At 37.9% G+C, this 17,871-nt stretch overlaps 1 protein-coding gene across 1 annotated transcript in view; it reads left to right on the forward strand.

Moving 5' to 3' along the window:
- Positions 1-17,871, forward strand: part of COL25A1 (collagen type XXV alpha 1 chain) — a 478,322-nt gene that overhangs the window by 251,786 nt on the left and 208,665 nt on the right. The window contains exons 3-4 of the mRNA XM_032633191.1: positions 12,632-12,676; positions 14,705-14,712. Coding sequence (XP_032489082.1) covers positions 12,632-12,676; positions 14,705-14,712 — 53 coding nt within the window. The remainder of the gene's footprint in view (positions 1-12,631; positions 12,677-14,704; positions 14,713-17,871) is intronic.

Raw genomic sequence — 17,871 nt, forward strand, 5'->3', positions numbered from 1 at the left:
CCTTATCACAGGTAGGTACACCATTAGTGAGAAGTAGAGTGTTCCAACATAATTACTTGTGGGTCAAAAGAACTGGCTTGGCTTAAGACACCTTGCTATGATGTGATTTGATGACCTTGATCTGTCTGCAATTGAGGTTGTTGACCCTGGTCTTTAAAGCATTGCCATTATGGCTCATTTTTACTAATTTCTATCTCAGGATGACAGTTGGCACCATCTTGCAAGCAAAAACTCTTTCTGAAGCTGCACAGTATCAGTTGTCGTGAATTCTCTTATCGTGAAGATCAATCCGGTTTTATAGCCTCCCTCTGTTTTCTATATTCTTTTTTTTTAAACATCTTTATTGGAGTATAATTGCTTTACAATGGTATGTTAGTTTCTGCTTTATAACAAAGTGAATCAGTTATACATATACATATGTTCCCATATCTCTTCCCTCTTATATCTCCCTCCCTCCCTCCCTCCTTATCCCACCCCTCTAGGTGGTCACAAAGCACCGAGCTGATCTCCCTATGCTATACGGCTGCTTCCCACTAGCTAGCTATTTTATGTTTGGTAGTGTATATATGTCCATTGCCACTCTCTCCCTTTGTCACAGCTTACCCTTCCCCCTCCCCATATCCTCAAGTCCATTCTCTAGTAGGTCTGTGTCTTTATTCCTGTCTTGCCCCTATGTTCTTCATGACATTTTTTTCCCTTAAATTCCATGTATATATGTTAGCATACGGTATTTGTCTTTCTTTTTCTGACTTACTTCACTCTGTATGACAGACTCTAGGTCTATCCACCTCACTACAAATAACTCAATTTAGTTTCTTTTTATGACTGAGTAATATTCCATTGTATATATGTGCCACATCTTCTTTATCCATTCATCCGTTGATGGACACTTAGGTTGCTTCCATGTCCTGGCTATTGTAAATAGAGCTGCAATGAACATTTTGGTCCATGACTCTTTATGAATTATGGTTTCGGTATATGCCCAGTAGTGGGATTGCTGGGTGGTATGGTAGTTCTATTTTTAGTTTTTTAAGGAACCTCCATACTATTCTCCATAGTGGCTGTATCAATTTACATTCCCACCAACAGTGCAAGAGGGTTCCCTTTTCTCCACACCCTCTCCAGCATTTATTGTTTGTAGATTTTTTGATGATGGCCATTCTGATGGGTGTGAGATGATATCTCATTGTACTTTTGATTTGCATTTCTCTAATGATTAATGATGTTGAGCATTCTTTCATGTGTTTGTAGGCAATCTGTATATCTTCTTTGGAGAAATGTCTATTTAAGTCTTCTGCCCATTTTTGGATTGGGTTGTTTGTTTTTTTGAATTGAGCTGCATGAGCTGCTTGTAAATTTTGGAGATTAATCTTTTGTCAGTTGCTTCATTTGCAAATATTTTCTCCCATTCTGAGGGTTGTCTTGCTTATGGTTTCCTTTGCTGTGCAAAAGCTTTGAAGTTTCATTAGGTCCCATTTGTTTATTTTTGTTTTTATTTCCATTCCTCTAGGAGGTGGGTCAAAAAGGATCTTGCTGTGATTTATGTCATAGAGTGTTCTGCACAGGTTTTCCTCTAAGAGTTTGATAGTGTCTGGCCTTACATTTAGGTCTTTAATCCGTTTTGAGTTTATTTTTGTGTATGGTGCTCGGGAGTGTTCTAATTTCATACTTTTACATGTACCTGTCCAGTTATCCCAGCACCACTTATTGGAGAGGCTGTCTTTTCTCCACTGTATATTCTTGCCTCATTTATCAAAGATAAGGTGACCATATGTGTGTGGGTTTATCTCTGGGCTTTCCATCCTCTTCCATTGAGCTATATTTCTATTTTTGTGCCAGTACCATACTGTCTTGATTACTGTAGCTTTGCAGTATGGGCTGAAGTCAGGGAGCCTGATTCCTCTAGCTCCGTTTTTCTTTCTCAAGATTGCTTTGGCTATCGGGTGTCCTTTGTATTTCCATATAAATTGTTAATTTTTTTGTTCTAGTTCTGTGAAAAATACCAGTGGTAATTTGATAGGGATTGCATTGAATCTGTAGATTGCTTTGGGTAGTTGAGTCAATTTCACAATGTTGATTCTTCCAATCCAAGAACATGGTATACCTCTCCATCTATTTGTATCATCTTTAATTTCCTTCATCAGTGTCTTAGAGTTTTCTGCATACAGGTCTTTTGTCTCCTTAGGTAGGTTTATTCCTAAATATTTTATTCTTTTTGTTGCAGTGGTAAATGGGAGTGTTTTCTTAATTTCACTTTCAGATTTTTCATCATTAGTGTATAGGAATGCTAGAGATTTCTGTGCATTAATTTTGTATCCTGCTACTTTACCAAATTCATTGATTAGCTCTAGTACTTTTCTAGTAGCATCTTTAGGATTCTCTATGTGTAGCACCATGTTATCTGCAAACAATGACAGCTTTAATTCTTCTTTTCCGATTAGGATTACTTTTATTTCTTTTCCTTCTCTGATTGCTGTGACTAAAACTTCCAAAACTATGTTGAATAATAGTGATGGGAGTGGGCAACCTTGTCTTGTTCCTGATCTTAGTGGAAATGGTATCAGTTTTTCACCATTGAGACGATGTTGGCTGTGGGTTTGTCATATATGACCTTTATTATGTTGAGGAAAGTTCCCTCTATGCCTACTTTTTGGAGGGTTTTTATCATAACTGGGTGTTGAATTTTGTCGAAAGTTTTCTCTGCATCGATTGAGATGATCATATGGTTTTTCTCCTTCAATTTAGTATGGTGTATCACATTGATTGATTTGCATATATTGAAGAATCCTTGCATTCCTGGGATAAACCCCACTTGATGATGGTGTATGATCCTTTTAATGTGCTGTTGGATTCTGTTTGCTAGTATTTTGTTGAGGAGTTTTGCATCTATGTTCATCAGTGATATTGGCCTGTAGTTTTCTTACTTTGTGACATCTTTGTTTGGTTTTGGTATCAGGGTGATGGTGGCCTCGTAGAATGAGTTTGGGAGTGTTCCTCCCTCTGCTATATTTTGGAAGAGTTTGAGAAGGATAGATCTTGGCTCTTCTCTAAATGTTTTAGAGAATTCGCCTGTGAAACCATCTGGTCCTGGGCTTTGGTTTGTTGGAGGATTTTTTTTTTCTTTTTGCGGTACGTGGGCCTCTCACTGTTGTGGCCTCTTCCGTTGCGGAGCACAGGCTCCGGACGCGCAGGCTCAGTGGCCATGGCTCACGGGCCCAGCCACTCCGCAGCATGTGGGATCTTCCCGGACCGGGGCATGAACCCGTGTCCCCTGCATCGGCAGGCGGGCTCCCAACCACTGCGCCACCAGGGAAGCCCTGTTGGAAGATTTTTAATCACAGTTTCAATTTCAGTGTTTGTGATTGGTTTGTTTATATTTTCTATTTCTTCCTGGTTCAATCTCAGAAGGTTGTGCATTTCTAAGAATTTGTTGGGCTTCCCTTTTTTTCTTGATGAATCTGGATAATAGTTTATCAATTTTGTTTATCTTCTCAAAGAACCAGCTTTTAATTTTATTGATCTTTGCTATTGTTTCCTTCATTTCTTTTTCATTTATATCTGATCTGATCTTTATGATTTCTTTCCTTCTGCTAACCTCGGGGTTTTTTTATTCTTCTTTCTCTAATTGCTTTAGGTGCAAGGTTAGGTTGTTTATTTGAGATGTTTGTTGTTTCTTGAGGTAGGATTGTATTGCTATAAACTTCCCTCTTAGAACCGCTTTTGCTGCATCCCATAGGTTTTGGGTCGTCGTGTTTTCATTGTCATTTGTTTCTAGGTATTTTCTGATTTACTCTTCGATTTCTTCAGTGATCTCTTGGTTATTATATAGTGTATTTTTTAGCCTCCATTTGCTTGTATTTTTTCCTGTAATTGATATCTAATCTCACAGCATTGTGGTTGGAAAAGATACTTGATACGATTTCAATTTTCTTAAATTTACCAAGGCTTGATTTGTGACCCAAGATATGATCTATCCTGGAAAACGTTCCATGAGCACTTGAGAAGAATGTGTATTCTGTTGTTTTTGGATGGAATAGCCTATAACTATCAGTTAAGTCCATCTTGTTTAATGTATCATTTAAAGCTTGTGTTTCCTTATTTATTTTCATTTTGAATGTTCTGTCCATTGGTGAAAGTGGGCTTTTAAAGTCCCCTACTATGATTGTGTTACTGTCGATTTCCCCTTTAATGGCTGTTAGTATTTGCCTTATTTATTGAGGTGCTCCTATGTTGCGTGCATAAATCTTTACAATTGTTATATCTTCTTCTTGCATTGATCCCTTGATCATTATGTAGTGTCCTTCTTTGTCTCTTGTAATAGTCTTTATTTTAGTCTATTTTGTCTGATATGAGAATTGCTACTCCAGCTTTCTTTTGATTTCCATTTACATGGAATATCTTTTTCCATCCCCTCACTTTCAGTCTGTATGTGTCCCTAGGTCTGAAGTGGGTCTCTTCTAGACAGCATATATATGGGTCTTGTTTTTGTCTCCATTCAGCCAGTCTATGTCGTTTGGTTGGAGCATTTACATTTCAGGTAATTATCGATATGTATGTTCCAATTTCCGTTTTCTGCATTGTTTTGGGTTTGTTATTGTAGGTCTTTTCCTTCTTTTGTGTTTCCTGCCTAGACAATTTCCTTTAGCATTTGTTGTAAAGCTGGTTTGGTGGTGCTGAATTCTCTTAGCTTTTGCTTGTCTGTAAAGGTTTTAATTTCTCCATCAAATCTGAATGAGATCCTTGCTGGGTAGAGTAATCTTGGTTGTAGGTTTTTCTCCTTCATCACTTTAAATATGTCCTGCCAGTCCCTTCTGGCTTGCAGAGTTTCTGCTGAAAGATCAGTTGTTAACCTTTCGGGCATTTCCTTTTGTGTTATTTGTTGTTTTTCCTTTGCTGCTTTGAATATTTTTTCTTTGTATTTAATTTTTGATAGTTTGATTAATATGTGTCTGGGCATGTTTCTCCTTGGATTTATGCTGTATGGGACTCTCTGTGCTTTCTGGACTTGACTAACTATTTCCTTTCCCATATTAGGGAAGTTTTCAACTATAATCTCTTCAAATATTTTCTCAGTCCCTTTCTTTTTCTGTTCTTCTTCTGGGACCCCTATAATTCGAATGTTGGTGCGTTTAATGTTGTCCCAGAGGTCTCTGAGACTGTCCTCAGTTCTTTTCATTCTTTTTTCTTCATTCTGCTCTGCAGTAGTTATTTCCACTATTTTATCTTCCAGGTCATTTATCCATTCTTCTGCCTCAGTTATTCTGCTATTGATCCATTCTAGAGAATTTTTAATTTCATTTATTGTGTTGTTCATCATTGTTTGTTTGCTCTTTAGTTCTTCTAGGTCCTTGTTAAACATTTCTTGTATTTTCTCTATTCAATTTCCAAGATTTTTGATCATTTTTACTATCATTACTCTGAATTCTTTTTCAGGTAGTCTGCCTATTTCCTCTTCATTTGTTAGGTCTGGTGGGTTTTTACCTTGCTCCTTCATCTGCTGTGTGTTTTTCTATCTCCTCATTTTGCTTAACTTTCTGTGTTTGGGGTCTCCTTATGGCAGGCTGCAGGTTCGTAGTTTCCGTTGTTTTTGGTGTCTGTCCCCAGTGGCTAAGGTTGGTTCAGTGGGTTGTGTAGGCTTCCTGGTGGAGGGGACTAGTGCCTGTGTTCTGGTGGATGAGGCTAGATCTTGTCTTTCTGGTGGGTAGGTCCACGTCTGGTGTTGTGTTTTGGTGTGCCTGTGGCCTTATTATGATTTTAGGCAGCCTCTCTGCTAATGGGTGGGGTTGTGTTCCTGTCCCGCCAGTTGTTTGGCATAGGGTGTCCAGCGCTGTAGCTTGCTGGTCGTTGAGTGGAGCTGGGTCTTGGCGTTGAGATGGAGATCTCTGGGAAATTTTCGCTGTTTGATATTATGTGGAGCTGGGAGGTCTCTTGTAGACCAGTGTCCTGAAGTTGGCTCTCCCACCTCAGAGGCACAGCCCTGATGCCTGGCTGGAGCACCAAGAGCCTTTCATCCATGTGGGTCAGAGTAAAAGGGAGAAAGAAAGAAAGAAAGAAAGGAAGGGAGGGAGGGAGGAAGGAAGGAAGGAAGGAAAGGAAGAAAAGAAAGAAGATAAAATGAAATAAAATAAAGTAAAATAAAATAAAATCAAGTTATTAAAATAAAAAATAATTATTAAGGAAAAAATTTTAAAAAGTAAAAAAAAACAAAAACAGACGGACAGAACCCTAGGGCAAATGGTCAAAGCAAAGCTATACAGACAAAATCAGACACAGAAGCATACACATACACACTCACAAAAAGAGAAAAAGGGAAAAAAAATATATATCTTTGCTCCCAAATCCACCTCCTCCATTTGGGATGATTTGTTGTCTATTCAGGTATTCCACGGATGCAGGATACACCACGTTGATTGTGGAGATTTAATCCGCTGCTCCTGAGGCTGCTGGGAGAGATTTCCCTTTCTCTTCTTTGTTCGCACAGCTCCCAGGTTCAGCTTTGGATTGGACCCGCCTCTGCGTGTAGGTCGCCAGAGGGCGTCTTTTCTTTGCTCAGAAGAACGAAGGGGGCTCTGGCTCACTCAAGCGCGGGGGAGGGAGGAGTACGGATGCTGGGCGAGCCTGCGGTGGCAGAAGCTGGTGTGATGTTGCACCAGCCTGAGGTGCGCCGTGCGTTCTCCCGGGGAAGTTGTCCCTGGATCCCAGGACCCTGGCAGTGGCGGGCTGCACAGGCTCCCGGGAAGGGAGGTGTGGATAGTGACCTGTGCTTGCACACAGGCTTCTTGGTGGCAGCAGCAGCAGCCTTAGCGTCTCATGCCCGTCTCTGCTGTCCACGCTGATAGCCACGGCTCACGCCTGTCTCTAGAGGTCGTTTAGGCGGTGCTCTGAATCCCCTCTCCTCGCTCACCCCAAAACAATGGTCTCTTTGGCAGCTCCAGACTTTCCCCCGGACTCCCTGCTGGCTAGCCGTGGTGCACTAGTCCCTTCAGGCTGTGTTCTCGCAGCCAACCCCATCCAACCGAAGCCCGAGCCTCAGCTCCCAGCCCCCTGCCCTGCCCGGCAGGTGAGCCGACAAGCCTCTCGGGCTGGTGAGTGCTGGTCGGCCCTGATCCTCTGTGCGGGAATCTCTCCGCTTTGCCCTCCGCACCCCTGTTGCTGTGCTCTCCTCCGTGGCTCCGGAGCTTCCCCCTCCGCCACCCACAGTCTCTGCCAGCGAAGGGGCTTCCTAATGTGTGGAAACCTTTCCTCCTTCATGGCTCCCTCCCACTGGTGCAGGTCCCGTCGCTATTCTTTTGTCTCTGTTTTTTCTTGTTTCTTTTGCCCTACCCAGGTACGTGGGGAGTTTCTTGCCTTTTGGGAGCTCTGAGGTCTTCTGCCAGTGTTCAGTAGGTGTTCTGTAGGAGTTGTTCCACATGTAGATGTATTTCTGATGTATTTGTGGAGAGGAAGGTGATCTCCATGTCTTACTCTTCCGCCATCTTGAAGCTCCTCTATAATTTATTCTTTATTTCATAAATTCTCTGTAAGTTTTCACTTCCTCTGTTGCTGATAGCTTCTGCTTTTTCTCTTCCCATTCATATTCTTGAACGAGTTTCTTTTGCAGAGGCATGTCTTTCTGCTGAGAAAATTCACTTAGAATTTCTGCTGCACGGACCTGGCCAAATTCAGTGAATAAGAGTCAGGTTCCACCTTCTATATTTGTTCTTACGGCTCATGCCTGACTGACACTTCATCACTCAGTTTGGAATAGAAATGAGCACTATCTTTTTCTTTTACTTTCTTTTTTTTTTTAAATAGATCTTTATTGGAGTATAATTGCTTCACAATACTGTATTAGTTTGTGTTGTACAGCAAAGTGAATCAGCCACATGCATGCACATGTCCCCATATCCCCTCCCTCCCATCCTCCCTATCCCACCCCTCTAGGTCATCACAAAGCACTGAGTTGCTCTCCCTGTGCTATGCTGCTGCTTCCCACTAGCTATTTTACGTTTGATAGTGTATATATGTCGATGCTACTCTCACTTCACCCCAGCTTCCCCCTCCCACCCTGTTTCCTCAAGTCCATTCTCTATGTCTACATCTTTATTCCTACCCTGCAACTAGGTTTATCAGTACCTTTTTTTTTTTTTTGATTCCATATATATGCGTTACTATACGGTATTTGTTTTTCTCTTTCTGACTTACTTCATTTTGTATGACCGACTCTAGGTCCATCCACCTCACTTCAGGTAACTCAATTTCCTTTCTTTTTATGGCTGAGTAATATTCCATTGTATATTTGGGAATATCTTTTTCAGCTACTGTTAGCTATTGTTAACATTGGTTTTGTCTGGGAAATATCTATCATTTGTCTTTTCTTCTTTTTCACTCTGGTGATCCGCCAGCTGCCCATTATCAAATTCATCCCATGTATATAATTTTTAAATTATTTTTGCCTTTAAATTCAGGAGTGATATCAAATTATCTCATCTGCACAGGAGACTTTTTCAAAACTTCTATTTATTTTCTTTGTAAGCAAGATCTTTATGTGTTACTGCGAGTTTTGTATAATTTATTAGTTCACAAGCTCAATATAATGCTCACTTCAGTCTTCTGTTTCTTATAGCAATTATAACATGCTCTTCTCAAATCAAATATTTTCTTTGTAAATCCAATAGGGTTTGGATTCCCATCTTCTCATAACTTAGGTTAGCTTAATTTTTTCTCTCAAATATTATGAAATTCTTTGGAAAACATTGTCATATTCAATAGATATCTGTCTTACCAAGTATCTTTTCAGTTTCCTTAGATTTTATTTTTCCTCAACTCTCAATATAATGAACAAATTTCCCACAGCATTTGATTCATTTCTTAAATTGAATATTTAAGGCAGACATGTTCCTTTTTTTTTTTTTGGCGTGGCTTACAGGATCTTAGTTCCCTAAGCAGGATTGAACCTGGGCCAACGGCAGTGGAAGGGCTGAGTCCTAACCACTGGACCACCAGGGAATCCCTTTAACTTTGTTTCTTGGTTTCTTCAAAAATATCATTGCTTCTCTGATCATTTTTTATAATCTGATATCTTTTAAATTTTTTAAAAGTTTATTTTAAATCATTTTTAAACATTTATGTAATGTATTGTTTTTCCTTGATAGATTCTACTATTTAAAAGGAATATTCTTCTGGAGGAAAGTGACAAACTAATTCCAATAAACAAACATAATTATAGGTTTCTAAGGCTTTTCCTAAAAATCAGTTCTGGGCCCTCTGGCACCTTTGTTGTGGATGAGACAGCAGTCAGTTAGGTATCTTCCACTGTAATCTTCCCACTGGTAGTTCTTAACATTTTCTCTTTATCCATGAATATTTCTAAGTTCCTCCTTTGTGTTTAAGTGTGATTTGTTTTTACTTGCCACTTGGAGTATAAGTTCAATCTTAGGTCTCCTAAGTTCAATTCTAGAATATTCTCATCTATTATCTCTTAAACAAAGTCTTCTCTATCATTTCTTTTGAGTTCTTTTATAAGTAAAAATTTTCTTCTTAACATAGATGGATAGATAGATACATACACAGACAGATAGATGATAGATAGATAGATAGATAGATAGATAGATAGATAGATAGATAGTAGATAGAGTCATTCTGTTTGGGCTGCTATAACAAAATACCACAGGCTGGGTGGCTTATAAACAACAAAAATTTATTTCTCACAGTTCAGGAGGCTGGGACATCTAAGATCAAGGTTTCGGCATGGTCACCTTCAGGTAAGGGTCCTCTTCCTGGTTCATAGCTGGTGTCTTTTCACTGTGTCCTCACATAGTGGAAGGGGCTAGGGGTCTCTGTGGGGTCTTTTTTATAAGCCCCATTCTTTAGGTCTCCAGCTTCATGATTTAAGCAACTCCCAAAGACCCCACTCCCAAAATTATCATCTTTGGGAGTTAGAATTTCAACCTGTGAATTTGCAGGACATGTACATTCAGACTACAGTGGCTAGTCAGATACATAGATAGATACTCGATCTGTCTCTCTGGACTGCATTCTACATCTTCCATAACTGTTCCTTCTTCAACCATATCCAGGCTAGCATTTAACTGATTTATCTTTTTTTTTAATTTCAATGTCATTTTCAAGATTTCTAAAGGGTTCTCTTTCATATCCACTTGTTCTTTTTTTTCCTTGTTTACATTCAAAATCCCTTGCTCTTTAATGGGTATTACTTCTTCATTTATCTCTTAAAGCATAATTAACATACTAATCTTCATCTGATGGTTTCTTAAAATTAATTAATTTTACCTAGGAAGAATTCATGATCTTATTATTTAGTGCTACCTTTCTTAGCATTAGATTTCTTCATATGTTTTGGAACTTTGACTTCTATACTCATTGTGAGTAGGAGGTTTTTAGTGTGTGTGTGTGTGTGTGTGTGTGTGTGTGTGTAGTTTTCTCTCTGTGTGTGTCTGCCTTTCTTTCCTCTATGCTCACCTTTTCTTACCTAATCATTTTATGTCTGTCTTTACCTGACCTCCCAGCTTTCTAGACCAGAGTTGTCTTAAAATGACATTTCAGGACTCTTGTCGCAGATTTATGTTTCGAATATCACAGAATCAGGAATCAAACCAGCAGATGCTTGCTTCGTTTTCTGATTGAGAGTTTATATATATATTCCCCAGCCTTTAAGCCAGAGAGCTAGATTTTTTTAAACTTCTCTTTAGCATTTATAAGCCCCCAGCTTTAAGAAGTAAGTCTGAATCTGATGAGAGAACTTTTGGGTATTTATTTTTCAGGGATAGAACCCATAGCCACCATTTCTACTTCTAGAACCAGAGCCAGGCAAGCTCATAGTTTATCCCTGCTCTCCACTTTCCAGTTCTGGTACATTTCTGGCCTGTGGACATGCCCATGTCTTTTTTGAATGCAAATACTTTTAAATGGTTTTCTCTTTTTATAACTGACCATGTGTTTAGAGTAGAAGGAACAAATCAGAGCACAAACTCATTGTGCCGCCTTCACAGCATATACTACTAACAAATTTTTCATGTGTGTTATTTTAGTCTTTTCAACTTCTTTGCTTCTTCAGAGCAGATATACGTCTTATACATGACCTATAGTCCCTACTGTGCAGACCACAGACATCCTAAGTATCTAGCTGTTGCTAAACACTTCTTATAGTAATTTTGTAATATAAAAAAATCTGATTCCTAATCCAAAGGACATTGTATATTATATATCAGAATTTTTCAATATATACCTGTGTCTGTGTATGTTTGAGCATGTATATAAATGTATATTTTTCATACCTATTAGGATTCCACTGGGTTTATTTACCTATTTATATGATTCTCCTTCTGCTCTCAGTCTGGCCAAGGATAACTTGAGTGTGATGAAAATCTCTCTTTATTTCAGAACACAGAAGGAAACCTGAAATTTCGAATGACAATTTTGGATTCTGCTACAAAGCCGCTTCTCCTAATATTTTCAATTGATTTTATTGCTTGATTGTTTTTAACCTCTTACAAAACACAGATGGCCAGACTTACTCTGTGTAAGGGCTTGCAGGGAAACTAACCTGGCCCACTGATGTTTCTATTTCTCGTGATAGTGTTTCCATATGGAAGTCGGTAGCTCAGGATCACGTTAAGAGTCAACTGGGTGCCAAGGCCTGTGCCTTGAACTTTCTAGAGTTTAGAAGTCATCAGTCCAACTTCGCAACTCATTCTTCAAAACCAAGCAGTTCTGTATTTTCCTTGGCCTCTTTCTCCCAGCAAATATTTTAAGACCTCAATTCTCACTGTGGGCTAATTATTCTCTTCTATTTGCTGGGATCATAATTCAGTGGGAGCTATTCCTAACCAAGGAAATGAGGGCAGAAATTATATAGTTGAGAATAATGGCTTGAAAACCATGAACGTCTAGAAACTTGTGCAAGTCTGACACATATTGGCTTGGTGGTCTTCATAGGGAACTCACTGAAAAAGAAGGTTATTTCTTCACTTTTAAAATGAGATCACCGTAAAGACTCAACATTTATTGAATGACAATAATGAGCTAGCCCCTTAGAAAAATGAGACCAATACTTACTACCTAAACACTTTCCAATTAAAAGGGTTGTGATTTTAACTCAGCTGGTTCTTAATTAGAGAAATTCTAATAGATGAAAATTCACATTTAATAAAATAGAAATATTTGTAAAGATTATTTACATTATTAATATATATGTTTAATTAACTGCCAACTAAATATTTTCAAGAGAAGCATGAGGAACCTGACTGAAGAGAAACTGTAATCATTTGTACTTAGTACTTTTAATTATTAATATGCTGAAACCTTCAGAAAAGAAATTTTCCTAAGAAACATGAAATCTCAACACCACCAGTTTGCTTAGCAAACCCTTTCTTATTGATGATACCCGGGCAGGATGAACAAAAATTCTGAATCTTTAGTGTTTCTAAGTAACACTAGTTGGTTAGAGATCTAGGACAGCTTTTATAATTAAATGAAGCTTAACAGTTATGCTGAAATGCCAGAGGCAGAGTTGGCCTTTACAAATCTCTGGTCCTTTTCATGTTAGTTAAAAACAGTGACAAGATATATAGAAATCATTTACTAGCCATTTTGGAACCAAAAATTCCAAAAACTGTTCTTTTTATTTCAGGCCCTCCGGGGAAACGAGGTAAAAGGGGCCGAAGAGGAGAATCTGGTAAGTCTCTCTTTCAGCTGTTCTGTGTCATTCGTGTTCTGGCTAGGTTCCCACATCTGTTCCTCCTAATTAGTAATTATATTGTTCTGTTGGCTGTTGTGTGCATGCACGCATGCGTGTGTGTGTGTGTGTTTGTGAGATGTTTATATCTTCTCTGCTACACATAGAATTTTTTTTTTATCTTCTTATTTCCATCAAACAGTAGGAAGGAGAAGTTTGCAAAATATTATTAATTACAGTTTACTAACCCCTGGCACCCAATTTTGGCTTATTTACTGTGTCAAGTTAAATCTGCCCTTTCAGTGTACAGCAGAGGGTTTCTTAGCCACATGCAGTATGACAGCATCACCCATCTTTCCACCTACATAGGTGGTCAGTCAATGCACACTCTCTGCGGAAACATCTGCCTTGGGACACTGGGGCACATGTCCTGGAAACCTGATTATGATTTTATCCAACTGGTAAAATTTTGTCATGCTTTAACTCTCATTCTTTTCACAATTTAAGAATTTTTATTCCTCTTGTAGAACCATAGAATTTTAGTGATGACAGGAACTTTAGTAATCAATCCAGAGTTTTCATTTTATAGTTGAGGAAATGGCGACCCAGAGCAGTCAGGTGGTTCAGCCAAAGCCATGCAATTTTTTATGAGCAGAACTAGAAGCACAGCCAGTTGTCCTGACACCCATTTTAGTGATTTTTGTTTTGTTTTTTTTTTGCTTTCAGGCCAAATCCCTATATGCAAATTCAAATAAAAACTTTTTTTTTCTGAAATCAAGATATTCAAATGAGTGTGTTCACTTATGGTTTTACTAGTTTTATAAAGTCTAAGGCTCCAAAAATGTAAATGTAAATGTGAAGTCTTAACAGGACATCAATTCTTCCTTGCAAGATAAGAGGAAGGTAATTTAAGGTTTGATTTTAGTGTACTAAGAAATGCTGTTTTCCAGCATTTTCTACAAGTATTTATTAATACTAAAAACAATCTACTAAGGGTTAAAAAATAGAAATACTAACCTATCAAAAAGAGCAGACCGCAGATTGATATTTTTTGTCTCATTTCCTCTCCCTTTTGGAAATATGATGTCAAAGTAAAAAGGGTTTTATGAAAACATAGCTGCTTAATTCCTTTAAGAGAATTATCAAAAGTTATTTTTAAACCTCATTCACTCTAAGTAACTGGAAAATTGTATAGGTATCCCTTTCATTGAGTGCAAAGTTTTAAAATAGAGGATACTTTATAAATGTTTTTGAGGAAAAAGAAATGATAAAACATTGGTGGACCCAAATAATCACTGAATTGATCTTTGTGTCGAAAGAAAGAAAGAGGATTAGGAAAAAATAGTGAAAATTTTGTACTTATGCAGTTTTACAGAAAATATAAAAATGAATTCCCAACTTCTTGGCTACTGAGAACTGGTGCTTCAATTGAACATATGGTGTACGAAATGTTGAAATTTTCTTAGACTTTGCCTGTGTTTTGATGAGAATACATAGTTTTAAAGAAACTTACATAAACATCAGGACTTGGTCTTATATATATTGACAATACTACTGAAAGATAAACATTCTTAGGACAAATAGCAGGTACCTTTCTGATTTAGCCATTTTACCAAACTCAAGAAATTTATATATCAATTGTCTACAACTGGTCTATCATGAATGACTAACGTTCTTCCTAATTCATATTTTATCTAAATTTTTTAGGTGTATAAATTAGACAGTCTTTTCTTAAACTATATGAACTTCTGAGTAATTCATAAACAGTCCTCAGGGAATATTCTCTGAAATTTTACATAAAATTTTGTGTGTACATAGATGTAAATGCATTTTTCTGATATGGTCTCATAATAGGTTCATGATCTAAAAAATGACTGAGAGGCACTAAATTCTTAAGTGATTTCTATGTCTCTTGTATTATGCTGATATTATTATGATGTTCTAATCTTTTATTAAATCTTACTATTCGTATATTCACTAATTTGTCTCTCTCTTTTTCTTATTCTGTCTACTCTCCCCCCACCATAGGTCCTCCTGTAAGTATATTTGCTGCATTCTGGCTCCTCTACGTTAATCAAATCACGTATGTTAAAACTGTTAAAACATCAAAATATACTCTATATTTCAATTAGAAAAATGTTGCTGACCTTTTTAAGAGTATTTAACTGTAGGACATTAGTTTTTAAGTATACTGTTTTGTGATCATGTGATATGTAGGAGTGCAATATGTGTCAATTAAAAAAAACCTTTTATTTCTAATACGATCACAAACCAATTACTGTCTTGGGAATTTTGGAATAACTTATGAAGCTCCTGATATTAAATGCTTTTCCTGAAATACTGAGGTTTCTTTGCGAGCAAACTCTCAAGCTCTTTCACACTTCTTTTTTCATTCGTTTAAGCTTGTATCTGAAATATTTGCATTTGCCAGTTCACGAAATGTAGATGGCAACATGATCGTGGAAGTGATACCCCCGGTGGGCTTGGTTCAGCGCTCTTTCCATAAGCAACACTCCCTTTGAAGTCCCTTGGAGTTTTGCCTGCATAAAGAGCTTGAGTTGGAGCCCTTGGAGAGTTGCACTTTCTTTTTTCTTTCCTTGTGTAGGTCATGGCTGCAGCATTCCAGCCTGCTTTGTACTCACAGGAACAGATTATCTTGTCAGCTTTGAGCTAGATGTGTTTTTGAGTAATATCCTGGATATCTGTCGTCTGACCCCGGTGCCGTACTGTGCTCTGTACGTTTACAGTAGCAATGATCATTGCCCTGGAGATATTTTCTCATCCCGAATAGTCGGTTTGCTCCAGGGTTCATAGACTCTGCATTGGCAACTTCTCTAACAGGCCAGCATGGTCCAGGGAGAGGGGCTTAGCATATACTCTTTTACTTTATTCACAGGAAGCATTGGCTTCCAAATATCTTTTGCAGTCTTCCTGCCACGTTCAAGGACGGAACATAAATCATGTTAGAAATGACTTTGCTTCTGTAACTGACTTCGGCTCTTGCTTAATGCTAGGCAGATGGCATGCCCCAGGTCTAGGAGCCTTATTCTTTGGCTTCATATTTGACTGTCTTTAAAACTAGAAACAAACCACTGCTACCCAAAGGAAACTCTGGAGATTACATCCAGAATAGAGCGTTCAAGGCTTCTTTTTGTGGAGGTAAGTATTAGGCAGGCCAAGAGGCAGTTAAATCTCATTTCTGCCTTATGATATTGAGGATTCTAATATTTCCTGTTTGATCGTTCACAAGGTTAGACACCCATATTGGGCTCTTGCTTTCAGGGGGCCATCTATTAGTTCAGGTTCTCCACCTAGAACATTTCAATTGTTTTTTCCTTTTCTTATTATATACTAAAAAAGAGGACTAATATGTTTTAAGCCCCTGTGTATGGCAGGCAATATTCTAGGCACTTTACATACATTTATGTTGTCTCTGATGCTACCATCCCCATTCCCATTAATGTCTCTAAACATTACCATTGTCAACAAGGAAACTGAGGCTCATAGAGGTTAATTATCAATGGCTGTACAGCTAAAGAGGGTTTGCAAAGCTGGAATTCAGTTAGATATGTCTGACTGTAAATGCTTTCTGCTTACCACGTTATCCTTCTTCCTTGAAATTGTAAGTATATTATAATATGGCTCATTGTTACACAGGTTTGGCTAGTCATGGGTCAAATTGTATTTCTTATTGAAATATAGTTGATTTACAATATTATATTAGTTTCAGGGGTACAACATAGTGATTCAATATCAAATTATATTTCTTGATATAAATAATTACATATAATAAAAGCATGACCAAAAAATGTAAAATGGCTAATCTATACAATAAGCATTAATACTGTGGCATCTCAGATGGATTTTAAAGAAGTTATAATATGTTTAGCAAATTGCATCAGATCCAAGAAATAAGGTATATGTAATTATGAGTTTTTCTTTTGTGTGTTATTTTCGTTTTGTTTTTAAATTTTTATTGGAGTATAGTTGATTTACAACGTTGTGTTAGTTTCTGCTGTACAGCGAAGTGAATCAGTTATACATATATCCACACTTTTTTTATACTGACTAAAAGATAACTCGAGTTAAGTTGCTCACATTTGATAAGATAAAAAACCATTGAATGTGAAAAAGAGAAAAAATATATATATTCACTGTGCTACCTTTACTAATACAATGGAGTCTTACTGTAAGTACTTGGGACTCCGTATCATGGGAGCCCTTAGGGGTGAAATACCTTGTAATGAAATCCTCTTAAGCCTCCAATTTCTAAACCCCCATATATGATTTTCAAGGTATTGTGTTTGCTTTTCATCGAATTTTCCTTTAGAGTAGGTGGCTTGATAAAATATTTCCATTATATTTCTTTTGTCGTTGTTGTTATACAGCAGGTTCTTATTAGTTATCCATTTTATACATATTAGTGTATATATGTCAATCCCAATCTCTCAATTCATCACACCACCACCCGTACCCCCCCACTGTCCCCCCTTGGTATCCATACGTTTGTTCTCTACCTCTGTGTCTCTATTTCTGCCCTGCAAACTGGTTCATCTGTACCATTCTTCTAGGTTCCACATGTATGCATTCATATACGATATATGTTTTTCTCTTTCTGACTTACTTCACTCTGTGTGACAGTCTCTAGATCCATCCAAATCTCTACAAATGACCCAATTTCATTCTTTTTATGGCTGAGTAATATTCCCTTGTATATATGTACCACGTCTTCTTTATCCATTCATCTGTCGATGGGCATTTAGGTTGCTTCCATGACCTGGCTATTGTAAATAGGGCTGCAGTGAACATTGGGGTGCCTGTGTCTTTTTGAATTACGGTTTTCTCTGGGTATATGCCAGTAGTGGGATTGCTGGGTCATATGGTAGCTCTATTTTTAGTTTTTTAAGGAACCTCCATACTGTTCTCCATAGTGGCTGCATTAATTTACGTTCCCACCAACAGCGGAAGACGGTTCCCTTTTCTCCACACCCTCTCCAGCACTGTTTGTAGATTTTCTGATGATGCCCATTCTAACTGGTGTGAGGTGATACCTCATGTAGTTTTGATTTGCATTTCTCTAATAATTTGTGATGTTGAGCAGCTTTTCATGTGCTTCTTGGCCATCTGTATGTCTTCTTTGGAGAAATGTCTATTTAGGTCTTCTGCCCATTTTTGGATTGGGTTGTTTGTGTTTT

Source organism: Phocoena sinus, chromosome 5 (genome assembly GCF_008692025.1).
Source record: "Phocoena sinus isolate mPhoSin1 chromosome 5, mPhoSin1.pri, whole genome shotgun sequence".
NCBI classification, from domain to species: domain Eukaryota; kingdom Metazoa; phylum Chordata; class Mammalia; order Artiodactyla; family Phocoenidae; genus Phocoena; species Phocoena sinus.